This window comes from Trachinotus anak, unplaced genomic scaffold, assembly GCF_046630095.1.
Source record: "Trachinotus anak isolate AG129_WGS33_773 ecotype Australia unplaced genomic scaffold, CSIRO_AGI_Tana_v1 ptg000012l, whole genome shotgun sequence".
Taxonomy (NCBI): Eukaryota; Metazoa; Chordata; class Actinopteri; order Carangiformes; family Carangidae; genus Trachinotus; species Trachinotus anak.
In genome coordinates, this window is record NW_027273863.1 from 6,017,912 (window position 1) to 6,044,374 (window position 26,463).

The 26,463-nt window shown below is 40.3% G+C and overlaps 2 protein-coding genes across 3 annotated transcripts in view; one reads left to right on the top strand and one right to left on the bottom strand.

The window, feature by feature from the left end:
• Positions 1–4,735: 4,735 nt before the first annotated feature.
• On the top strand, positions 4,736–13,017 carry LOC139629484 (nucleolar protein 9). The gene is made up of 12 exons (XM_071492121.1): positions 4,736–4,861; positions 5,420–5,724; positions 7,347–7,583; positions 7,677–7,886; positions 8,743–8,850; positions 11,087–11,228; positions 11,331–11,523; positions 11,629–11,769; positions 11,963–12,082; positions 12,267–12,479; positions 12,579–12,684; positions 12,786–13,017. The coding sequence occupies exons 2-12, from the start codon at positions 5,499–5,501 to the stop codon at positions 12,938–12,940; spliced, it is 1,851 nt and encodes a 616-aa protein (XP_071348222.1). The 5' UTR covers positions 4,736–4,861; positions 5,420–5,498; the 3' UTR covers positions 12,941–13,017.
• A 6,585-nt stretch (positions 13,018–19,602) lies between these two features.
• Positions 19,603–26,463, bottom strand: part of rem2 (RAS (RAD and GEM)-like GTP binding 2) — a 30,778-nt gene continuing 23,917 nt past the window's right edge. Inside the window, exon 5 of one of the 2 annotated variants that reach the window (XM_071491854.1) lies at positions 19,603–21,021. In XM_071491854.1, coding sequence (XP_071347955.1) covers positions 20,693–21,021 — 329 coding nt within the window. In that variant the 3' untranslated portion in view covers positions 19,603–20,692. The remainder of the gene's footprint in view (positions 21,022–26,463) is intronic. The other variant, XM_071491853.1, reaches the window with a different exon arrangement.

A 26,463-nucleotide genomic window follows, 5' to 3' on the forward strand; every position in this document is an offset into this window, starting at 1 on the left:
GGAGCTCTGCCTCTGACGAAATGATTTATCAGTTGCTCTGCTACTCTGCCCTCACCCCCCTTCTCTCACATGTAAGGTTCAGTTCCTCCTTGGTGTACTGAAGGCAAAGCAGTGTGTGTTCTGAACACATTTTAGACAGGAAATACTTTTCTTTCCTGAATAATTTACTGAACAGCATTTATTTATTGTAGGATTTTCCATATTTTTGTGTCCCACTGTACAAATTGTTTTGCTTTTTCCATCTATATTATCTGTAAAAAAGCATTATGGTTTTCTTACATGTATTGTTGTGGTTACATTTGAGCTCATTTCAAGCTCATCAAGACTAAGTGTCTACTACAGTGCTACAGGCTGTACAGCTCTGTGAGCACTGTTGCGTTGTGCTAATTGCTAGTGTGCTAAGGGTGTACTTTATTCATAAAACAGTACGGACAAAAGTACGGACAAATACAAATTTGACCTAATGATGGCACTGGATAAAAAATGAACTCATCAGAGTGATAACAATTCATCCTGAGGACAACATGAATATCTGTATCACATTTCCTGACACTCCATCCTGTAATTGTTGAAACATTTCACTACAAAACATAAATGTAACCCTCATCGTGGTGCTTGATGAAAAGTTAGTGCATCATCAACAGTGTTGGGGAAGCTACTTTGAAAGCACAGTTTCAGACAATTTCAGTTTCAAATTATTTCAAACTGGAAAAAGTTGAACTACAGCAAAGCTACACTACTTTGGTTAACTAAAGCTGTTTAGAAAAAGTAATTCAAAAAATTCAAAAAATACCTCTCAGTTCAGTTTATTGCAAACAGCGCCTACCAGTTCACAGATACATAAACCTATAAAACCTGAACACAAAATCTAAACTACTCCACTACTCATGGGAAAGTGGTGGAACATCAGCTTTGGTTTTGTTTTCAATAATTGCTGAAGTATGTCCATGGTGATTCTTCCTCCAGCTGGGATTTCAGGAGGTTTATCCATGATGACGTTGTTGCTGTGAGACTGAACAACGCCCGCCCTTGTTTTCTGCACCACACAAAGTTCAGGTGAGTGGTGGTGACTGCAATGCGAAGGCACTTCACAGGGTTAGGGTTAGAGGGTTAGGGTCAGGCTGAAAGAAAAAGGAGGCAGGCCTGGTCAAAGGGGGCTCAATTACAGTAGAGAAGCAAAATAAAAATGAAAAATCATTCCTTTCCTTTTATGCCCAAAACATTTTTTATAGTTTCAGTAGTTAACTATACAAAAAGGGCTAAAATTACTACTAATTACTACTAATTCAACTTGAATCACTTTGCACTATAAATGGAGCTAAACTACCAGTGAGCTACTGCAAAATGTAGTTAAACTACTGTTGAATTACATGTAGTTCACTACTCCCTAACACTGATTATCAGTGTGATAAGGGTTCATCCTCAGGGCACAATGAAAGTCTGTACCAATCTCCATGGCAACAAATATCATGGTTTTTGAGATATTTCAGTCAGGACCAAAGTAGCAAATGAACAGACATACAACATTGTCATCCCTAAAGCCATGCTGCTTATCACCATCTCGTCTGTGATCAGTCCAGATCGAAGAAACCACTATTACCTCTATACAGTGGACTGTATGTAAAGAGACAGCTTTGAATAATTTCAGCTTAAAACACATTTCAATTTCCACTGCTCTTGCAATTTTCCTGTAAAAAATACTAAATGTCCTGTTTCCATTCTGACTACAAATGACATCTCAACTTGCCTCATTGAGTCATTGAGGCACACCCAAGCATATACTGTAACCACGAGTATGTAACTTTCAGAGGAAGAACACTGATGTCATTATTGTCACTGTCATTGCTTCATAAGAAAATGTGTGAGGTGAAGTCCCAGGGACCAAAACACCTTGATTGAAAATTTTCCTTAAAGTCTGAGTTACGGTTTCCTTAAAACAGTTGCACAATACACCCTTAAGTTCTCTCCTTAAGGTTTCCTTAAAATGTTCACTTAAATATTTAAGCTTTTCTTCTTATCTTAGTCTTAAACTTCAGGAATCACTTAAAGTCAGTTAAATTGTTGCACAAAAGACCTTTGCAACCAAAGTTCACTATGGTGAAGTTCCCGTCAAAACAACAGGAGGATGAGATAATGGTGCACTTCTTTAATGGTACCTGCTTCCCAAAAGTGGTAAGGAAGGCCTATGACAAGCGCTAATTGCAGCAAATCAGCAGTCTTCATGGAAACGGTTCATTGCTGTAAATTATTTAACTCTTTCCCTTAACAAAGGAAACATTTTAAGAGATTATGTGCAACACCCTTAAGTAACTTTAATTACACCTTAAGTGTCATACAAACCAAATTTAAAATTATTCATAAAATGTAAATAGCAGGAAACCAGAAGCTTACCATCAGTTAGCAGTCAGTTATATCAAATTGACTAAATGTTTTTTCTTTTGTTTGTTTGTTTGTTTGTTGTTGTTTTTTTACAGTGAAGATATTGATTCAAGCTCCAATTGAACATATTTTAGAAATTTAAAAAAAAATCTAATTTTATAATCATTCCTGAAAAATCTCACAATCAAAACAAGAGCAGATGATCTTATACATGGACTACAGATTTAAAAATTACGATCTATTTTGTACTGAATATGCAGCTGACACCCATCAAGGAAGGTATAAGGTTCTTGTATGTCAGAAGCCCTGTGGAAGTGACTGGTGGTGCATGCCCTAGGCTGTACTCCGCACCTTTGATCAGCACGATCGTATACAGTGAGGTTCTGGGTGAACATGGTCATTGAATCCCACTGCCAGGGAAGTAACCATGCTGCCCTCCAGTGGTCACAATGAGAGCAAGTTGGTCCTAATGGTTCCGACAAGAAGGACACTTGGTAGCATTTATAATACTACCACTTTTTTATGTGGTCTTTATTATGCACATTTTACAAGTAATTCTGATACCAATTATTTGTAAAATGTACTATTATTTTGAAAGGGCATTGTTCAAGGGAATATTAAGGGAAAATTATTAACATTAGTTGCTTTCATGGGAATCATTTATCACAATGGAAATGTTAAACATCACAACATAAATTAAGAAACAATCAAGTCTAAAGAATGAAAATACAAAATAAAAGTACACAATACAGAAGAAAAAAAAATAACATACATTAAACTAATAAACACAATTAAAAAAAACTAAGTCTTAGTGTCTTACTTGACAACTGAGTATTTTCAAATCTAAAGAATGTAAATACCAATAAACACAACATATAAAATGAAAGGAGACAATAAAGAAGGAAAAAGGAAATGCATTAAACAAATAATTGCAATAAAAAACTAAAAGCAGATTCTTATTTAGTTTTAGTGACATATTTGATAACTTTATTTTCAGTTTTTTAAAATGGCCAGAAGCTCAGGGTCTAATGAAGTGCAGTGTCCAGGTTGTCTGGATGAAGCTCTCAAGAAAACTGCAAACTGGATTTATGCAGGGCGAGTAATCAGCCCCTGTGGACAGGAACATTTTGAGCACTACTCAATATAATAAGGGAAATTTGCAAAGGCACTTTCTTCTCTGTATCTTGGTTGGAATTTGACTCATGGTCTTGGTATTTGGAACATTCTGTCTACAGCTCTGCTCTTCCAAGAGCAGACATGTGATGTTTTTTACTTTTAACGTTATAACTGATTGATTTATGATGGCACTAACTGTTCAGGTCACCTATTGTCGGGGGAATCTTTCAGACAGAAAGCCACAGATGGTTTAATTAGTTTCCCAGTTGACCTTTTATAACACCTGAACAGATTTGCTTCATCTGTCACTATTTATCATCTGTGTGAGTGCAAAATCACCCAGCAGAACACAACACCCTCACCTCATCTTTCAAAGCATGTGTTTTCTCAGTACAAGAATTTTGAAATGGAGGCCATATGTTCAGATTGAAAATTAGATTTCACTTTGTGGGTGTAGGTGTTTTTTTCAGTAATGAAACAACCTCAAAACATTACTTACTTAAAAGTCAAATGTAGAAACATTAAATGACATCTGAACTCATGTTAGACTGTGCTAAAGGCAACTTGACTTAAATAAAAGGTGCAGGCTCTTTCTTGAGAGTCAGAAGTGAGCAGATTTCTGCTCTTACTGTAAATAAAGTAAGTGGCCTGCAAGGTCAAATCATTTTCTGCAGTCTGAGGCTTTGAAACAGTTGAAACCACTTTCTTATCCATGTGAATGGGAAAGTGAGAGGGTGAGGTCCAAATGACCACAGTCCAAAAGTGACCATTCTCTCTCAATGGCCTCGGACTTTTGGACCCAGGTCTTTTGGACCTAACTGACAAAAAGTGAAACATTCAAGTGAATGGGAGAGTAGTCTCAGACTTTCCCATTCAAGTGAATCTTTTGATGTCACTGACAGAAGTTTTTCGTCACAAGCTGAATCTGAAAAAAAAATTTGTACAGATTTTTGTACCTTTAACTATTGAATTGCAGTTCACAATATTAGCTGTTTTAAACTTGATTCAATTCTTTTTCTTTAAAAAAGTGATTATAAGAAAACTAAATAATTTTTTTGATTGGCATCATTTATTTCAACCTACATGATGACTTGCTGTTTAACCTGCTCGTACAAGATCCAACACAGTAACCAAAAAACAAAAAAAACAAAACAAAAAAAACATGTATACTAGGTAGATTGTATCAAATGAATATTCAAATTCATTCCCTCACTTTTATAAAAGCTCAGTAATGTAGAACTTTAAATCCTCTTAGTTGTAAATTTAATGCCAAAACTGTAGTTCAAAAAGGAAGACGTGACCCATCGTTACGTCATCACTACGCGTCAGCAACACACTGCCTCTGTCAGGCCGACACATCTTGCACGTGAGTGAAACTACATGGTGTTTACAGCCATAAACTCTGTTAAGTATCAGAGTCGCATTATGCACAGATTAAGCTAAAAGTCTAGTTTAACTGGTCTTTAACAACTTGTTAAAAACGCCACTTGTGTCTGTAAATATCGAGCTTGTTTCTGTCACAGCTCTCGCGTAGCCAGTTAGCATGGACGCCTCTCGTCGACTTTCAGCCGAACTCCTTTTCCACAGCGTGTCAGTTTGATTTGTCACCGCTTATCGGCAACTATATGGACCTCATAAAACACGACTTATGACACCATCTGAAATATTTGAAGCCGAAGTTAAATTCGGCGTACATAGCCTTTCCATAACAATTAAATATTTCTTGTTTATTTTGAATTATCTACTTGACAACAGTATTATTCCCCCCAGTCTTCGATCAAATTATTAAGGAGGGTTGGTAGATTAAAACACAAGAATCAATAGAGAGATACTCATTCTTTTGAATGATTTGGTTGGATGTGAACCTGGCCATCAAATCTTTTTTATAACTTCACGGTGTCCTGTCATCTGTTTCCTGTTTCAGTCAGAAGAATAAGTCAGACACGTTCTCTAGCAAGACCAAGAAGTGGAACCGATCACCTGCATGCTGTAAGGTGAAAGCCATGTTGGCAAAAGCAGAGGAAAGAAAGCCACAGAAAGGAGGAGGAAAGAAGAGGAGACACCCCGGGGATGATGGGAAAGGAGAAGAGAAAAAGAAGAGGGGAGGAGAAGATGGAGAGAAGGGTCAGGGAGACAGTGGCAAGAAGCGCCTGGATGCCCTGAGTGTGGGCTATTTCCGCCGAGTTGGGGAAAGACTCAGTGAAGGCTTTGAAGATAATGAGGAGAGAGGTGAGGATAATTGTTTTTCTGGAGATCTGAGGAAGCTGGAAGTTAATAAATGTTGGGAATGTACAGCAGAAGGGCACATTACATTAAACTGTTACACCATCACATCAGAACAAAAGTCAGTGCTTTAGGGTTGCATTATATGGAGAGAAAAATCATATGGCTGTCTTCTGAAATCAGTATTGTGATAAATGTTGTGATGTGGAAAATTCTCTGCGACGTTTATTAGATTGTACAAACGACCACAGTGGGACTATAATTTAGTGCTGAGTCAATTAATTGTTCATCTTATCTACAGAAAATTTACTTTGATAATTGATTGATCATTGGAGTTATTTTGCAAGGAAGTAGGTCAAAAAAACATTGACTGGTTCCAGCTTCTCAGATATGGGGATTTTCTGTTTTTCTTGGTCTTTTATCTTTTCTCTATTATTAACAATTAATGAAATTGTGAAAATATTGTCAGTTTCAGTCAAAAATAGCTTTTCAAGAAATCTGCCTTTTTAATTACTTTGTATTTGCACACTGTTTATCAGGATTCATTCAAAATCTATGATCTGATCACAGACAATAAGTAATGAATATTTAGTTTAATACTGGGCATGAACTGTATAATGTGCCTTTTAACCTTGTTTCTAAGAGTGTAGAACCTCAGTGTTCTTTGTAGTACAGACTGAAATGTGTCCTTTGCAGAGAATGTCAAAGACAGAAAGTTAGCATTAAATGTCAGGTCAGATCCCAACTCTTCTTCAAATGTCCTTTAATCAGACATATTATGAGTTTTGCAAAAAAAACGTTTAAAAAAACTCAACAGTTATTTTCATAATTGATTCATCAGCTGATTAGTTTCTCAAATAATGAGCCCAAAGTGGCCTGAAGTGGCATTATTATAGCCTTCAAATGATCCGTTGAAACCAATCAACCATCAGTCTAATTCCAAAGGCTTTCAGTGCAGAAAATAAAATCTTCAAATGCTCACATTAGAGAAACAGGAGCCAGCGAATGAGCTGTACAGTATTTACTTGAAAAATTACTGTAATTATTTATTCATTATGAAAACAGTTGATGATTGATTTCCCGTGGACTGACCGATCATTAAATCAACTTGAAAAGTAGCCTGCTAGCTAACGCTGGCACATTTGCAGTAATGTTGATTAATGTGCCTCGTCTCTAAATAAATAAATAAATGAAATGACAAATCTTTTTAGCTTTATTTCAAACAGTTCCCAGTCTCGGTTCTGACTGAACGTACAGTACGTAATGTTTGGCCAGATAATCTGTGATTTAGGAGCAGGCTCTGGCTTCTGAAAGTCTCAAAGTGCTTTAGGAAAAGGGATTAAAGAAGCTGTTTTGATGTTGACTGATGCACACAGTTGGATGTAACCATCACTCCTGGAGATCTTGAGATATTCATGACTTGTTGTTGCCATGTTGCCCACATGCTGTAAATGACAACACTCTGCTTATTGCAGGCTTATTGCATCACTCCACCTGAAATATAACAAGCAGGTTGTGCTGCCTCCTTCTGCCCAGCTCCATCATAGTTATATGTTTAACTCCAGCCCCTTAACAAAATCTCTGATCTCTGTTGACAGTTGTTGTGTCCCTGTCAATATCTCCCGCAGAGATGTTTGTGGAGAATGTGCTCTCAGAAGTAAAAGGTAAAGCGATGTTGGTGGCGATGGACCGGACAGGAAGCATCACTCTGCAGCGGCTGCTCCCGCTGTCCAGTCCTGAGCAGGTGGGAGAGGTGCTGGCTGAACTGGGAGGAGAATCAGGCTCAGAGTTTAAGGCGGTTTCTTGTGATCGGTGTGGGGGCCATGTAGTGGAGAGTGCAGTCAGACAGATGTCCAGATGGATGGGTAAGACCTCTGAAACTCATGGAATTGGTGAAATCACACAGAACCACCACTAACACATCAGCTCTGTGTGTTTCTTTTCCATTTCTATTTTAGAGTCATCACAGAAGGAGCCGCCTGCTACCGCAGGAGAAGAAGAGGAAGAGGAGGGTGGAGTGCTGGAGGCCCAGGTGCTGTCTTTAAGTCAGGTGGTCAGAGACAACACTGCAGAGTTCATCAGACATGTTCACGGCTCACATGTGATCCGCACACTTTTACATGTGTTGTCAGGCTGTGTTGGACCCCCCCGCTCTGAGTCCCGTCCAGGTAAGCACTCACACAAATGAACCACGTAGCGTAATGTAGTGGCAGCATGAAAAATAAATATTAATAGATTTTGTTCTTTCTTTCTTCTTCTGATATTCTTTCTCAAAATCATAGGTAATCATGGCCTAAGTTAACAACACATAAGACACATTGAATCTAAAAACGTGCATTGTGTCCATTCACTGAGGTCTTTATTAGAAACACCTGTACACCTGCTTATTCATTCAGTTATCCAATCAGCCAATCATGTGGCGGCGGTACGATGCATGACATCCTGCAGGTACAGGTGACTCAGTGACTTTGTCTGTGACATGATTGTTGGTGCCAGTTGGTGCCGGCCTGGTGTGTCACAGCCACTACTGCTGCTCCAGCTGCTCACTGTGTTGATAAATGAGGTAATTCATTGGAGCAGACAACAGTAACTAACTTTCAGTTGTTTTTCGAGCACTGACGTCTCCCTTCCACCTCATGTGGTATCTTTGCCTCACATCTGTCCCTCCAGCCTTCCCCTTTAATTCTCCCCTGAGAGGTTCGAACCCCCGTGGTCTCACACATGAGGCTTTTCGTGTTGAAGGTCTTTGACACTGCATTGCCCGGTGTCTGGCAGAAGTGCGTCTGAGAGTCTTTCAGAAGAATAATTTCACCCATTTTTTGTGTTTTTTCACCTCAGTCTCCACTTTTCTTTTTATTCAAGAAAGACAGGAAGAAAATTAAGCTTGTGATAGTTTCCTCTGTCAGTGCTGGATCTTTGAAACTGACCCAGTGTGTCAGGACATTTACACCCAGCCAGAGGCATCTTTGCTTTGAGCTTGAATACATGTCATCTTTTCTCTTTTATTCTCTTTTATTTTTCCAGGAGCAAAGGAGCGCAGTGCTGCTCCTCAGCTGACAGACTTTGAGATCCCCACTTCCTTTTGGTACGAGCTGAAAAGCCTCACGGAGACCTTGATGGAGAACGTTAATCGTGAGTCATCTTACATCAAACCCAAAGCACACGTGTCCTTGTCCTAGTTGTCCCCTGAACGTCTTTATCACAGAGGGGAAATGTTAATATTGCAAAGCAAAGGGAACTATCTGTGCCTCCTCTATCTGTTCATATCTGTTTTGGGGTGTTGACAGGAAGTGGGCGGGGTGTGTAACTAGGCTAAAACGTCTGATGTTCTTTCTTAAATTGATTGAATTGCCTTTTATAGATTTCATATGGATTTTTAAATTATTTATCATTTTGAATATTATGAAATGTACATGACGAAGTTGCTTACTTGGTGTGGTGGAATCTCACTCAGCTGATTTTTAAGGCTTCCATATTTTCATGATTTCATTTTATTTCATATTATTTATTATTTTTAAAAAAGGCTATTTCACATTTTCTGCCAGTCATTGACAGTTTACCAGATCCTGTCACCAGTGCTGTCTCCCTCTCCTTATGCTCTGCCAAGTGCTCTAACAAAACGTTTCTCTTGGAATCAGAGAAACATTTAAACCTCCTCGTAGGAGAGCTGGTGGTAAGTGCTCAAGGGCAACTGTTTTGAACAGAAAGCTGAGGTTGTGAATCTATATGATGAATCCAACCTTGACGGTTTGATAAATGGTCCACAGGGCAAATGTGCAAGGCGCAGGGAAACCTAAGTGGTTTCTAACACAGCTCGTCTGCATTGGGACTAAAGGAAACCGTCCATTTATGAGCACAGAACAGAACACAAAGTGTCTGGATAACTGAGGAGAGCAACAACATGGTTTCTGTATCAACCTCCTTCAGGCATCACTCAGGCTGATGATTTAAACCACAGGTTTAACCTGAGGTGACACATGAGTCTGACATGGTGTCATTAAAAAAAAAAAATTGTGTCTCACACTGTGAGACACGTCCACCAGCAGGATTATTTAGTGACCAAAGACAGCCTGTGGCAAAATTCAGAAAGGGTCAAAGATGCAGGAGTTAGAGATTCAAGAAGAATAAGGAATTAAATTAAAAAAGTTCATCAAAAAACCAAAACGAAACAAAGAATAGACGGCTGTGTAACATAAAATCGAGGCGATATAAGTAATATAAGGCTGAGCTATGGTTATATATATTTCTAAGGTTCATTAACATATCGTACTAATGTCTAAGGAAAAGAATACCTTGCCATAGTGAAGTAAGTGATGGGACTCACTGACTCCACTGTTGTTCCAGCAGCGTAATGTCTGAATCCATTCATGAAGCATAGAAGGAATGTTTTCTGTCAGAGTGGAAGCACAGATAATCCTGGTCGGTAAGGAACCTCCTGTTCAACAGTCATCTGGATACAGTTAATGTATCAATGTCCAAAATGCACATTTCCAAAGCACAGGGATTAGTGCTCCCTCCTCTCTGCAGCTCCAGCAGGTAGCGTCCTCTTGGCTGTATAAAGTCTGGAGGGAGTCCAGTGTACTCTACTGGAAAGCTTGAATCATATCAGCCTTGTGCGTCCCTCCCTCCTGTGATTTGTAAAATGCTGGCTGACTCCTGCTCTGAAAATGGGTTAGGGGTCAATTCGGGTTAATACCTTTATCCCAAATATTTTTCAGTAACATTGCAGAGCTGCACTTCTGCAGTAACACAGAATAAAACATGGATACTTTGTGACCCTTCCCATAACTGGAGGGTGTTTCTGAGTTTTGTGACACTGAAATGGTTTCAATATACCACAAATCTACATGTAATGCCACCGTTCCTGTCTGTGCACATTCATTTCTACCAGCTAAAAGATTTTACATGCAGGTCACTATATAGGTCCTCATGCAGCCACTCTGTCCGACAGAATGAACAGGTTGGTTTACAGGGATTTTACCATATGCCAAATTGCATGTTTAAAAAAAAAAAAAAAAAAAAAAGGATCACAATTGAGAATTTTTGGTCTTTCTTTCCATATTCGATGAAGACATGATGACACAGGTGGGAGAGGAGACACTTGTGGATTGGTAGGCAGAAAGATAATCGAGCAAAAAAAGACTGGAACAGGCAGGAGCTTCTATCCTGAGCAGAACGATTTAAAATAGTTCTAAAAATCTGCTTTGCTTATGTTTTATTAAGAAGGAGGTGGTTTCAACACACAATGTGTTCTCACTGTGAAATGCTGGATATAAATATAACATTAGTTTCGTTTGCCACTGGGCTCCTTTGAATCTGCAGAAAGTTGGAGTAGCTCTCTCTCGCTCCTTGTCTCCTTCCTCTGCAGTGAGTGTGACAGATGCTGTTGCCAGCGCAGTGTTCCAGACCATGTTGACTGTGTGTCACCGAAAACGGCCCAAACTCTGCAAACAGCTCCTCAGGCGCATCATGGAGTACATGACGAGTCGCGGCGCTGCTCCAGGAGTTAGGTTGGAGACAAGTGTTGATTCTGCTTAATTGGAATTGATTTCTAAAAGATGTAATTGCCACAAAATGTAACAAGGAGAATTTGTTTTTTACTTTCCCTATAGTCCACTTCTGGTCTTTCTGAAGGATCAGGCCTCCAGTCACCTCATTGAGACGATCATACAGCTGTCCCACAAGTCCCTTCTCCGTGATCTCTACAAGAACCACCTCAAGGGTCAGCTGGTCGACCTGGCCCTCCATCCAATCGCCAACTTCCCCATACAGAGGCTGACCGCAGCCTCGGCCAAATACAAAGTGGTGGGTCAGAGCATCTGGCGGAGCGGATGGGAGTAATGATTTTGTAACCACAGGGATAACTGAATTTTCCTCCATGGCTTCCTTCCCCTGTTTGTTTCTCTGTAGTTCCTGAGGTTGTTTGATGAGCTGGTCCAAGGTGTGGAGGCCATCCTAGCCGCGGGCCACATGGGGGTGATCGTGCAGCTGGCAGAGAGCTGTGCAGAAAGTGAAGAGAAACAGGACGAGATGATGCAGTGTCTCCTGCGTGTAAGCCTCAAGGAGTGTTTGTTATTGACTTATATATGTCCACATGGGTCTTAAATCAATATAACAATACCCTGGATTCTATTTATTCCTCTGTCTTTACGACTGAGATGACTGAAACTCCACAACCACACTATAAACTGCTACTTAATGTTTGATTTATTGATAATGGATTTATCGATGTGTTGGCTCCCAGGCGTTCCACTGCGCTGAGCCTGGCTCGCGACACATCACCTGCCTCCCTCTCTTCATGTCCCTGCTCACCTATGAGGTGTACTACCACTCTGACACAGCAGAGGGCAGCAAGCAGACAGAGGTAAACAGCTGAGAGGAGTCAAATCCAATCATTTGTGGGTTGATTTTAATCGTACTCTTGGTATTTCAGCTGAATTATTTGAGCAAAGCTGCACCACAAAGTCCTTTAAATACCAGTCTACCGGTGTTCAATAGATGTTGCAGATGCAGGGAGGTAAGGTTGTGGTTTTCTCAATCATTTCTAGGTCCCCCTGTCCTCCATCTGTTACCACGGCTCCCGGCTGGTTCAGGCGCTGGCCAAGTTCAAGGAGCGCTCTCACCTCCTGAGCAGCCTGCGCACTCTGAACCCTGCTGACCTCCTGACGCTGGCCTCTGACCCCGCAGGCAGCCACGTCCTCCAGGCCCTCATCACCACATCAAGTGACAAGGGCAGGGGCAAGATCCTCAAGAGAATGGAGGTACGAGTACAGGAGCGTTGATGGATTATTAGGAGTGAAAGGATTAGTTAAGTGAAGTGAGCGTCATGAAACCTTACATCCTGCCATTTGTCCTCTCAGGGTCTGTATGTCCAAATGGCCTGCTCCAGGCTGGGCAGTCGGGTGCTGGAAGCCATATGGAACAGCGCATCAGTCAGTCAGAGGCAAAGCATCGCACAGGAGCTAGGTAAAACTAACAGGAGCTTTCATTCACTCTGGCATAGAATTGCACATTTTATCAAATGTATGTTGATTTTTTGTCTGTCCTGTCCCCCCTTCTCCTCTCAGTTCCAAGTGAAAGCCAGCTGAGGTCCGATCAGTTTGCCCGCCACGTGTGGGCCAAGTTCGCCCTCTCCCACTTTGTACACAGACGAGCCCACTGGCAGGAAATACAGACCGGCGAGTCCAAGAAGCGGAAGCTTTTCAGTGACATTCTTGAGTAGAAAGAACATATTTGTATAATCTTTTATTGTTATTTGTTATATATTTTGTCAAAAATTAAAACAGAAAATTATTCTTATTTATGTTTTTTTTTTTTTTTTTTTTTAGCTTTTCAGTAAGAGTGTGTGGCTCAAAGGATGGTGATGTCAGTCAGGACAAACCACTCTGGTCCCATTAGGTGCAAGATGCAACTTGGCCTGTGGGGGCCACTGGTGGAGCATTTATTCTTTGAGTCTTGTTTTCCAAGAGCAGGACAAGCTCAAATGTGTGAACATAAAGTTGCTTAGAAAACTGTCTGAAACTCTGACGCAGACACACACAGCTGATACTACTAATCTTTTTGTATAGTGATCTGATTTTTTTTGCCATTAGAATTGCTGCATAATTGTCAGTAACAGAGCTGATATAGTTTGTATTCATACAGTATATATATATATATATATATATATATATATATATACTGTATATAATGCATATTAGATGTTAAAAAAAGAGGGTTTGTAACATTTCAGATGTTTGGGGGGGAAAAGCAGATGAGAATCTGTCAGTCAGAAGGTCTGCAGATAAACACACAACCTTGAAGCAATATTTGATTGTTCACTTCCTCTGAATGTTGTACTTCTTCATAATTCCTTAACAGAAGCACAAACAAATTCAGGTTGTTATAAAATCGATCTGTGTCTCAGCTGTGAACTGCTTTTGTCGCAGGCCTGTTGGAGACACATTTGCTAAGTCACAGAGGAGAACATTGATTAGAAATTGATTTGAAGAAGGAGGACCTTTATCTTGGCAGGTGCTTCTCAGTGGAGAGGAAGCACGGGGACAAGGAGCCACGCTGCAAGACAGCACATGTCGATGTGGGACCAGCAACTAAGTGCACCATACCCCTAGCTAATAAATACACTGTCAATTCATTTACAGCACGTTTGACCACACGATCAGCACACAGTTTTTGATGCTGCACTGACAGTGTCCCTATATGACCACTTTATAATATACCACCAGGAGTCTAATTCTAGTCTCTTATTACATTCTTGAAACCCATTGTAACAAAAACGTTCGTTCCCAAGATCAAGGGAAATAGTGAGGATCAACGTGAGGCAGAAAAACAGAATAGTAATTCAATCCAACACTAGTCCGTTAATATATAGTATTTTTTTTTAAGCTGTTCACACTGTGCCAGAGTTGTCTGAAGGTGTGGATATAACAGATGGGTTGATTCAACTGTGTGGTAATTCTGAGGCTGTAGGTTGTGTTTGATTGATTTATATTGTGAGATTTTTCTAATATTGACAACATCTGCTAATATAATACAGCACATAATACATTAACACCAAAATACAGATGTCACATACAATTTCACCAACACAGCCAAAGAAATACATTTCATATTGCACTGCATTACATCAGTGAGGCGTCTCTGTTTTCAGGCAGTGTACAGAATGTAAAGCAATGAGAGCCACCCTTCACTAAAGCATGACTGGACCTAGAGACCAATTTGAAAGAGCTTAGTGCTGAGGAGGATTTAAAGGATCAGTTCACCAAAATTAAAAAAAAAAAAAAAACACATTTTCCCACATTCCTCTGACATCAGATAGTTTTACTTGGTTTTATGTGGGGAGGTTTTGATACTCCACCACTGTCCCACAAGAGTATGAGAGAGGGAAATTAAATTTTTTTTGTGGTGTTGAAATCATCACGAAAGTGCCTGTTGAGAAACAATCTTGTTTTTTGGTGACTTCCTGGCCTTTCCTCTCTTCCTCTATTTCATACTTTATTTTAAGCTGTATTTACACTCCCATAAAGATGAAATGGGTCCACTATAGGACGCTCTAGCCACTTCAGATGCTGGGCCATGATCATGAATTTTGACTGTGGCCTCATGGCACTAACCCACGATACTGTCAACCTGCTTGGTAACTTGGCTGATCCTTGATGGTCTCCTCCATCAGTTATATTGTGTCTTTCACAAACCCTACTTGCTCAAAACGTGTGGTCGTGCAGGGGAGTAGGAAGAAAGCACTGTTTAAATGTACCTAGTAATCCAATCTCTGGATTTCAAGCAACAGTTTGAGACGCTTAGCTTAGCATAAGGACTGAAAGCAGTGGGAAACAGCTAACCTGGCTTTGTTAAAAGGTAACAAAGTACAGCCAGCAGTACCTCTAACGCTAAACATTTTGTCTCATGTGATTAATTCACATAAAAAAGTGTAAAAGGAGCACTGCAGTGTTATGAGGGGTTATGTGACGTACTAAACCTTGACTGGGAACAATAACCACCCGTTGCCTGTGATATAGTTGCTATTGATAGTTGCTTGGCAACCTCATGGTCTGTGTCTGAGATCACACCCTTATTCACCTTATTCACTAATTTCCACTATAGTGAGTAGTAAATTGAGATTTTTTACATGATTATGAATCAGTCAATCATTTTATTTTCTCTTTGGCAGATTTACTATGATATCTGCATCTATTCTATTCTATTCTATTCTATTCTAAATGTTGGGCACTATTTCGGACACAGGGAGTGATTGTGGACAAAGCCCAGCAAATCACTGCTCTTGTCTAAGAAATAGTTTGCAAAAAAAATAAAAATCCCTGTAAAACTACAAAATGTCATTTTTACACCAGTTTTTGAACAGGCAAGACACCATACAACTTATAACCTGTTAATTTTGGCCAAGCTAACTGTGTCCCTCTGCTCTCAGTCTTTGTGCTAAGCTCAGCTAACGTCTCCTGGTTCCAGCTTCATTTTTCCCAGACAAAAATGAGGGTGTATCGATCTACTCATCAAAATCTCAGCAGGAAAGAAAATAACTGAGTATACCAAAATGTCAGCTAGTTCTTTTGAAGAATGTGGTTTCATGAGAGTAAGCTGAAGTTCAGTCATGTTCAATCATTATCCAAGACATCCCCCATTACATCCACAGAGACTAATGTTGTGATCAATACTAAACTCATGAAGGCATCTAGTTATAGTCTTGCTATTTTTTTTTGTGGAACATATGGCTTTGCTGTCACCTTTTGACCTGCTATTAAACCACATTACTAGAAATGCAGGGAGTACTGCATGAGGCATTAAGCCCGTAATGAGGCTGATTTGTGCCCTCCTCTTCAACCCACTATTACAGTCACTTGGCCTGATGGTTCCTCCTGCTTTAACAAACCAGTCCTAATTGCATGTGCTTCATTCTGAGCGTGATGTTCAAGCGAGACTGGTCTGGCTCATTCTCACTCCCTTTTGTTGTTCTGTTATTATAGCTCAGTGCATGTATAATCGGCTCAGTTCACTCAGGAGACAAAGCAGAGGAACAATGACCTTTGGTGTACAGAGCCATTGCTGCTTGAAAACAAATCACATGGATTCCCCAGGGATTCAGCAGCGCTCCCATCAGTGCCACTCAATGTCTGGCCAAACCAGCCATCACCGCAGCCTCCACATGTCCTAGTCTATCCCCAGTTACACTTCACAGACCATTTCCAGTATTACCTCCCAGCTAACATGCCTACACCCACACCTCAGGAAAATATGCATCTCATTAGATATGCACAGCACTCACTGAAAATAGTCTTTCTTTGGTGCAAAGTGAGGAGTAAGTTCGACAGGCTTTCACTGACACGCAGTAGGTGGTTTTTCGTCTTTTCAGGCTGCCTCTGTCTTCCCTACTCTCGAGAAGTAGTCTTTTTGCGGAAAATCATAGGAAATGCCCACAGAATGAGTCAGCGACAGAAAAACAGAGAGAGGGAGGATTTCTGTCACGAATCGTGAGACTGATAGGGTGTCACGAAAAGAAATTGTATCATATTGTCCTCATTTCCCTTTCTATTTCCTGAGGGCTTCTGTTTGGCTGTCAAATGTATGCTATTATCTGACAGTTATCTGACCTGTTTAAGTGTGATAAAATCCTCTTTGTGTCAGTTTCAATTCTGTGAGTCATATTGTATAAAATCCAGTCTGCCTCAATTTGAAGAGTTCACCATATCTCGATCACCATCTGTCTGTTATTCACCTACTGGCGTACAAAAAAAGTAAAAACAAACAAAAAAAACCTCCTCTTTCTGCAAATCAACATAAATATAGGACATATGAGATGCCAAAGGACTCTAGGACTCATCGTCTCCTTGACAACAGTCTCCAAGCAACCATTACTCCTCAAAGCATATCTCCAACCCCGTCTCTCTCTGACTCTCTCTCTCTCTCTCTCCCCTCAACCCCTCTGTCTCTTTGCCAGTTTGCTGTCTTCTCAAGAGTCCTCCCTTCCTATCCACTCCAGATAGTTACTGTACCAGCATCACAACCCTGAAAACCGCAGCCATCTGATGTGATCTCTTGTGATTGGCTGTAGGGAAAAGTGCTTTCCCTTCTTAGCCTGAGGCGCTTCACTACACCTGTTAAAACTAAGGTGGAGCAGAAACAGGGGAGGCTGACAGAGATGTTTTCATAGTTTATTCATGCCATTATTTTTTGAAGACAGCTCATGAACTAAATGCGTTTGTGGTGCAACCTCACTTCCTAGTAGATCATTAGCTGCGGTATTCAGTTCTAACATATTGTACACCATGTTGAGTAAAGGTTGACAACTAAGTAAAAAAGACTGGCTTTTATTATTTTTGAATCTATTTAATCCAAAGTGTTTTATGTTTAAGTGTTTTATGGAGTGTCGATTCATAAATTATCTGTGTAACTGGTGTAACTAACTTTAATTTTGGAACTATTTCAGGGTAGGGTTAGAATTTTGATAACCTGGAAGTAAATAGAATTACTGCTGTGGTTCCTTGCAGCATTTTAATTGGACTTTTTTACATTTAAAAATTCAAGGGCATCACTTTGTAGTGACATTGTCCTTGTAATTGAAAATCCACAGAGCACACTATGAACAGTTTTCACTGGAACTACTTTCATCTGAAGATATGAGATATGAAAACTGTTCACAGCATGCCCAGTGCATTACTTCAAGAAGTGGTTCTTGAACTCTTTCTATTCGCTGTAGGACGTCACTGATTCATGCTCCCTGATGCATAAATTCATAGCATCCCGAATCAGGAAACAATTCTGGGGAAAGTAGTAAATAAGGAACCAAGTTGAATTTTATTTTAATTTTTACAGACAGAAGACACAATAAACCCTTATTGCGTCTCCTGCTATTTTATTGAACTTAAAACTCAAAAACATGATAGTCTTAAGAGCCTTGCCAGCATTGGGTCACCCTTTTGACTCGTCATTCTAGGAAAAACACATGATGAACTAAAAATATTACCATGTCTCAGCTCTAACACTAATTAATAATATCATTAGCCACATCTGTGTCAGACAAGTCACATTGTCTGCTGTGAAAAAGGTCCATTCAACTTTTAGTTTTTGCTCCTGGCAACCCCCACACTATGGGAATTACTGAACCAAAGCAACTAGCACAACAATTCTGGAAATAAGAATGACTTCAAAGTCATAGCATACAGCAGTGACTCCCTGCAGGATACTTGTACCCCAGGGCACACTTGTGCAGTTGACAGGGGGCATGTGGAATAGTTCAACTAATGAATGCTCAACTTACTGAAAAAATGAAATTACAATTTGATTTAAAAATACATCCACATATTGAGCCAACTGCAGCACTTTAACTGTGTTTTGTGATTGAGAATGCATATAAACTAGTTAACAACAAGCACAGAAGTTGAAATAGTTAGCTAATAGTTGAGATACAGATCAAATTAAGTATTAATGGTTAAAACTTATAGCCAAAAGTAATGAATACACTGTTTAAGTAGCTAAGTAGAACGATGGAAGTAGTTAGATCAAAGTAACAGATATAAAGTTTAAATTGTTTTCTTAACGTAATGGATAAAAGGTTGAATTGTTGTAATAGATAAACAGTTGAGGTGGTTAACTAAAAGTAGTAGATGAATGATTGAAAAAGTTAGCTTAAAGTAATGGATTAAAAGGTTGAATGAATTAGCTAAACATAATGGATAAACAGCTGAAGTAGTTAGCTAAAAGTAAAAGATGAACAATTGAAACAGTTTGCGCAAAGTAATGGATAAAGGGTTGAAAAGGTCAAATGCAATGGATAAACAGTTGAAACAGGAAGTTAAAAATCTTGCATAATGATCTAGCTTTTGCTACTCAAAGTGGTACTATTAACTTCACCAAATATTGACGGGTCAAGTGTATAGAAAAAATTCTATATAGTCCAGTTTTAAATCAGTTCAAATGAACATATTTGGAGCAAGACAGGTGGTGCTGATGAGTTATTTGAGTTTACCTGTCACTTAATTTAAGACAGAAAGGTTGGGAACCACTGCCACAGAGGACTAAAGCAGAAAATGTGCTGGAGACACATTTTGGTTTTTACATTCTGATCATTAAGCAGATAATATGTGTGAAACAGCTGTGGTCTGATCATGAAGTCAAACAGTTCATATTGCTTGGTCTTTGTTCAAATTCTTACCCTGATACAGTCTATTTTTGACATGAGATTTTGTTACAGCCATAAAATGCTGCTGTTGCATGTTTTTGTGGCTTAGTCCTAATTGGAAGAACAGTCCTGAGAGGACATCTCCCTGTCTGTCTAGTCTCTCTAGAGGCCTTGTGACTCATCTGATGACCTGTCACGGCATCCCTCAACCTCGTGACGACTGTAATGAGACATTCATTTTATAGTGTTGGTTAAAAAAAAGGACAAGACACTCATTTAGGATGTCAAAACAAAAATTCATTTATTCTCAGTGGAAAGATGACAGTGTTTAGTAGACGGTGACAAACGAGTGAGCATGTGCAAGTGACGCTGCCACGCTTGACGAGATATCCAAGCAACGTTTCCAGAACGTTCTCTTTTGGGTCACCCGTGTGGCCAGCCCCCACAGAATTCAGTCTCCACACACATGATAATGCCAGTGGGTAAAAAGAGGAAAATGAAAACATCAAACAGCCACAGGTAGATTTTAGGTTTTGTCGTGTTTGTCCTCCTGTGCTTCGAGAACACCCCGGTGTTCTGTGACTCAGCTTCAACTGAAGAAAAGTTCAGTCCGGTCACCCCCTCTCATTCTTTATAGCTGTTTTGACCTTTTTTCTTTCGCTCCACGTCCTACGGTAAAGGGTTCTTTGTGCCGATCACTCATGATGCATTCAGCGAAAATATGGCTTGAGCGCTGATGTTTTTAGCTTTGTATAAAAGTCACAGATGAGCATATGCCATTGGTGGTATCAAACACTTCTGTAAATCAGTACGGGACACAAAAGGTTGATGCAGTGTGAGGATTGTGGCTAATAAATAAAGGGTCTTGCCTTTGACGGCATTGCTAGAGACACTAGCTAGATTGTGCATTAGCTATTGGCCACTGAGGTACAGTAAATCCAGTATCATGTAATTGTAAAACCTACAGGGTCATGTCTTACATCGTCTACTCGGCATGCTATAAAACAAGGTCTACAATAGGTTGACATTAGATTGCTATCATCCTCTATATAATCAGTGCGTGCTACTTGGGTGTGTGTTTACTTGTGACCCCCACCCCCACCTTCTTTCTCCTCCCTTGACCTTTATCTGCCATTGCTAAATTTGTATCTTTTATCCCTCTTGTTTTCCCACTCATCTCCTTCTTGTCCCTCCATTTAGTCATCTGCTCCTCCCTACTGTCTTCCATTTTACCCTCTTCACCTCCTCCATCTTTCACCCCTCCTTCATATCTTTCCATCCAGTGTGTTTGAACATGTGTGGGAGTGTGTCCCTTTGCTTGTGTGTACGCATGTATGTGTGTCACAGTGCACTGAGGTCGTGGCAGGAGCGGGACTTCTGCCGGAGGATCTTGCTGCCCCGGTGACGGCTCATCTCCCGGTAGCGTCCCCTATCCCGGTCCCGGTCTCGGCCATACGAGCGCGGTACCAGCCCCGCCAAGAAGCGTTTGGCCCGGCTGGTCAGGCTCTCCCTGCGTCCCGCCCCAGGGTCCCCGTCAGTCCAGCCGGGGCCCACGCAGTCACCCCTTGCAGTCCGAACTGCTGCCTCCAGCAGCTCATTGGTGCCGTGGTCCAGGGAGGCTGAGAGCTCAAGGTAGAGGCAGTCGAACATCATGGCGCTGGATTGGGCCTCTGGTGAGAGAGGAGAAGATAGATTTTAGGAACGTGTCTGGATGGTACTCACTTTAAATAATTGAGGCGTCACAGGCTGGCAGCTGCAAATGGCAATTAGAGGCAGCCGTTTGTAATGTAAGGACATTAGATCCTGAAGCCAGTAACCCATCCACAGCATGGTAATGACCCAGCTGGTATGTGAAGTGCATCACCACAACATAATACCTCTGAATCAAGAGCCCACTCACGGCTGTTTGGGAGACTCTGTTAGACTCTTAAGTGTTAGTTTGTTACTTCTTACGCACCAAATTGAGACAAATAGAGTCAATCTGCAGCATCTCACTTTGTTGGGATGTGACACTCCTCTGTGTTCAATGTGCTCCTGAAATCTTGCCTGATAACAATAACAGTGAAAGAAAAATAGTCACAAAGGCACACACCTTTTCTATAATTGTGAGGCATTACAGTGGATACTACTGCACAACAGGCCTTCATGGTCATCATAATTTGTTTACATACATACTCTTTCAACTACACATTCTTTATCAGTGGATGGAGTTTGCTCAGTTGTCATGGAGATGGATTTCTTGACATGGCACTGAGCAAACACCATCTGCTGACGAAGGCCATGTGATATGCTTGAAAGCTGCTGAAAAAGCTCATAAGTTGACCTTGAGTTGAGATTGTTTTGTCAAATGAGTATGTTACCAGTCCATGTCATTAATGACTGAAAAAATGAAACCGTGTGAAATTGTTAAAAGAGAAAAAGCTAGTAAGTGGATTTTTAGTTGAGAAGGAATCATTTTATCAAAATATTTTGACTGAAAAATCTGCAGGAAAAAGAAAAAAATATCTCTATGTTTTGATTAGACCATATAACTCAAGGTCCTCTTACTAGCTTTCACATCACCTTACTGATAAAGATCATACAATACTGTTAAAAGCTCTGGGAAAAGTATCTACCATAAATGGACCTTCAGTTGGTCTTGTTTGGTCAAACTACTATTTCCATGGTCAAGAAAAGGTGTTATAGATGAAATCGTAACAGTACTGAGCTTGTATGTCAATGGATCCATCTCCATGACAACTGAGATCACTCCATCCACTGATGAAGACCACTGGAAGATCCGGAAAAAGCTAGAAAGCGGACATTCAGCTGGGATTTTATCAAATCACATGTGGTGATTTAAACTCAGTTTTGACAGATGTGCAAAATATCCAGATGTTTTACTAGGAGATTGGTTTCAACTGATTTGGTTTTCATCCAGAGTTTATGTTTCCCTGTGTAAAAGGACACTGGCCATTGTAGTTTAGTTTTCGAGTTTTAATTTCTGCTCAGACAATATTTGGGGAACACAAACTGGAGAGAAATATGGAAGGAAATTGCAAATAAAAATCTCTCAAAGCAATAATTTGTTTAAATTTGCCCTTTTCTGCAGAGATTCTACAAAATATTTGTGCTGCAAATGGTAATTTTAAAACCAGAAATCTTTTTTTTTTTCATACCAGTTTTCATTTGCTTTTCAATATCACATTAAAAAATCCCTTTTTTCACTTCAGCTACATAGCCTTTATTAGATTGTATTGTGTTTCTAAAATTAACATCCTTTTGAAAATCTGTCCCAACAACAGTCATAAATGAACAAACAGAGCCAGAGAGGCGCTGATGGCAGGACGGGGTTAACGTTGCCACTAGCTCAGTTGTGTAAGCTCAAATCTCTTGGCTGCAGCTCAGATGGGAAAACGTTTTCGATCTCAGTGTGACTCTCCTGGATAAGGACAGGTGACTAAATGTGTTGTTGACAGGGCTCAGTATCTCAGCTAAAAGCGCCTTTTTGTCCCTGGTCAAACAAGGAAAACTATGATAAGGAAAGCTGACAGATGCAGATCATTCTGTAACAAATGGGCTTCATTGTCAGCTCAAATACCTTTTTCTTTTTTTTTTCTTCTTACTTTATTCCAGGTTGCTTTGTTTCTGCTTTGCTCGGAGCCAGTCTGAGAGCTCATGAGCAGTTGTATGCAGAAAGTGGTTTTAAAGCTTGCTATTATAATTATATAAAACTCACACTGTATGAACTTCAAATGACTGCAAAGTGCTTGCAGAGGGAAGAGGTTACTGGTTGATGAATTTGTGTGCCTTTATTCTGTATATTAGTTTACAAAAATAATTTCAAGCACACAATAATACACTGGAAGTACTGATAAAAAAAAAAATGTAATTATCTACTCACAAGAAGATAAAAACACAGCACATAAGTAAAGCAAATTAAATTAGATAAGCTCTTAAAAAACTCCAATGATGAATATTATCAGAAAAAAGAGCATGCCAGAACTACTGAGGGGACAAAATGGTTTTCCATTAAAGCTGGGGTCGGCAGAAATATAGAAAAAAAAGCAAAAAAATAGAAAAAAAAAGCCAGATTTTGAAAATGCAGCCACCCTCCAGCAGCTCCGCCCTCACAGGCATATGCACGCACTTCACACACACACATTGCAACACAAGCAACACAGCCACTGCCTCGAGTTAGCAGAAGGCTAAACTATTAGCATCTACATACACATACAAATCTACCCACACAAACAACTACTACAAAAACATTTAGCTATTACAGGAGAATGAAGTTAGCAGTCTCCAGGACAAGAACAAGTTCTCTCCATCTCTGAAATGCTTCACCAATATTGACACATATTCCTCTGAAGGGATGTACACACACGTTGATGCCAAAAAATTACTGCCTATCCCTGCTTTAAGTGTCATCATTACTTTTTATACTTTTATTTTCCACTGGCATGTTAGAAATAGAAAATGAAGAAACTTTCTCTGACACAGAAATGACCATTGAAATAGGCCTAATTACTGTCAGATGTAAACGTGTGCTTTGACCTGTTGTACCGAATGTGCTTTATACACAAGCTGTTGAGTACAAATAACGATTAGAATGAATAGTGTGGGTATATTTATCTTTTTTTTCTCCAGGTAATAAGGTTGTTTGAAACCTGTTGTGAGGCTGCTCTTTCCACCAAATGTCAAGCTGTGATGTCAAGTCCTCATATCTGAACAATGAAACCTAAGTCTGTTGTAAAACAGAGTTTTTTGTGTGACAAGATGTGATGATCACAACTCAAGGACCTCTACTAATGTTTTCTGAAGCTTTCAAAAACACGCCCTTTATGAATGGATGGAACGCTCTCATTTCTCATGGAGATGTCCTTGGGTTGAGACTGATTTTGTCGAATTACTATATTCAGTATCTAGAATGAACTTTCATGCCTCACATCATCTGCTATGAAGACTGTGACATAATCACATGGACATGGCTCTAGAAGAAGCTAGTAAGTGGACCTTGAGTTGGGATTTTTTTTTCAGATAAAAGACCCATGATGTAAAATAAAAAAACATTTCCCTGTGTGGTTAGATATGACAATCTTAACTCAAGGTCTCCTTACTAACTTTTTCTTTAGCTTTCATCTACATTTTCCTCAGCAGTGGATGACGGTTGCTGAGTTGCCATGGAGATAGATGTGTTGACAGGGGATGAACCACCTCCATCTACTGATAATGACCATGTGATACAGCTGAAAACCACAGAAACTAAGTGGTTCATTTGGTGTTTGTGTAGCTGCAATAATACTACACAAACATACATGCGCCAGTGTTACACAGGTGTTACAACAAACAGAACTCGATTTGGTCTGGGTGTAATAATCCACCTGCAGAGCAGCTGTCGACCCACAGCGGTGTCACCTAATAGAGGGTGAGGTAAGAGAGGGAGGAAAAAAGACAAATCCCAAGCCAGATCAACACAGCTTATCCTAATACCTGTGACAGCTGATTGAATTGAATTGAGACTTTATAACCTGTTAAAAGAGGGTTTGGGAAATTGAATTGGAGAGGAGAGGAGACAAGAAGAAGAGAAGGGGGAAACATGGAGAGGAACCTCAAAGAGAGGACAGACGAGGTGAGGAGAGGAGGCAATAATACGGGGATAGAAGAAATGAGAGGAGAGGAGACAAGATGAGAGGAGGAAATGAGGAGAAGAGCCAGAACGAGGAAATGAGACAAGGAAATAAGAGAGAACCCAAGCTGATGAGAGGTAATAAGGAGAGGAGAGGGGGAAATAAGAGAGGGGATGAGACAAGACAAGGAAAGGAGAGTAGGAAAGAGGAGAGGAGACCAGACAAAGTGAGAGGACACCAGGAGAACAGACACACAGGAGAGGTGAAGGGAGAGGAAAGAAAAGACGAGACGAGACAAGCAGAGCAGAGGTAGAAGAAAACAAGAGACAACAGAAGAGATAGGAGTGGAGAGGATAGGACGCAGGGGGCCACCCAAAGGTGACCACAATGGAAGGTCCCTCCCTGTGTGCTGACAGGGGGAAAAGAAACGAGGGATGGAGAAAGAGACAGACAGCGACTAAAGTGAGAGCAGCATTAAGTTGAATGGGAAGAAACATGTGAGTCATGAAGAGAGAAAAGGGAGATGCTGAAAGGAGATGACAAGCTAGATGGCATAAGAAATGAACTAGCAGCAGGAGGAGAAGGAGACAGACAGAGAGAGAGACTTACAGACAGAAATAATGTCGACTAAGCAAACCGAGTCAGAGTGCATATTAATCACAGCCCAGAGGAGCGGCCACACCACAGCCATATTGAGCAAATGATAAATATGTTCACAGAGTAACAGTGTGTGTATCACCGTGTGTTAAGGAGCGATGTAGCGAAGGGGGGAAGGTAAGACATAGCAGAATAAAAGTGTCACTGTACATGCCATAAATAGACTTTATGACTTCAGCTCTGTCAGCCCGGCCCCGGGTTCTTTAAGAAGGATGTTAGTGAGCTGGACAGACCAGTCAGCGTCCCCCGTCAGGCTCACATATCAGAGAGAATACATGTGGTCTATCCAGAGAGAACATGAGAACATCCTTGTCAGGCGCCCCCGGAACAAGGATGGAGCATTTCCATATTGCTGACCACTTCGATGCTCCTTTTTTTTTTGATTTGTTGTTGTTTTTTTTAACGAAGAGAGAATATGCTGAGTATAGGCATCTCTCATTATTCATTCCTCACCTCCCGCCCTCCTCCTTCCCCCTGTGTCATTAAGTATAAACCAGCGCCATGACCGAATCAGCAGCAATGTGCAGGCGCCGATGTGCACAAATTTTACACTTGCTGCCTGTCTTTACACAACAAAGCAAACCAAACGAGATTTGACCCACACGAGAAACACAGACACTTTCACATTTCTCACACATTTTTCCGTTCATGTCTCCTGACTGTGTTCTTGCTCTCAGTCGGAACCCTCGCTGTTTTAAGCCTGAGGTTTACCCTACATGCAAAGCCTTGTCATAAACAACTGGCTTGAACATGAAATAAAACCTTAATCTTGTTGGAACTCTAATCATAATCCTAAATCCTTTACTTAACATGACTCCTGCTAGGATTAGGCCAAAAAAGGGTTGC

What these genes read in the sequence shown, in the direction of transcription:
- LOC139629484 (XM_071492121.1), top strand. Translation starts at nt 5,499, where the DNA reads ATGTTGGCAAAAGCAGAGGAAAGAAAGCCACAGAAAGGAGGAGGAAAG. An exon ending in CTTGATGGAGAACGTTAATC is followed by an intron (nt 8,851 to 11,086) that starts GTGAGTCATCTT and finishes CTTCCTCTGCAG; the next exon opens with TGAGTGTGACAGATGCTGTT. An exon ending in AAGCATCGCACAGGAGCTAG is followed by an intron (nt 12,685 to 12,785) that starts GTAAAACTAACA and finishes TTCTCCTCTCAG; the next exon opens with TTCCAAGTGAAAGCCAGCTG.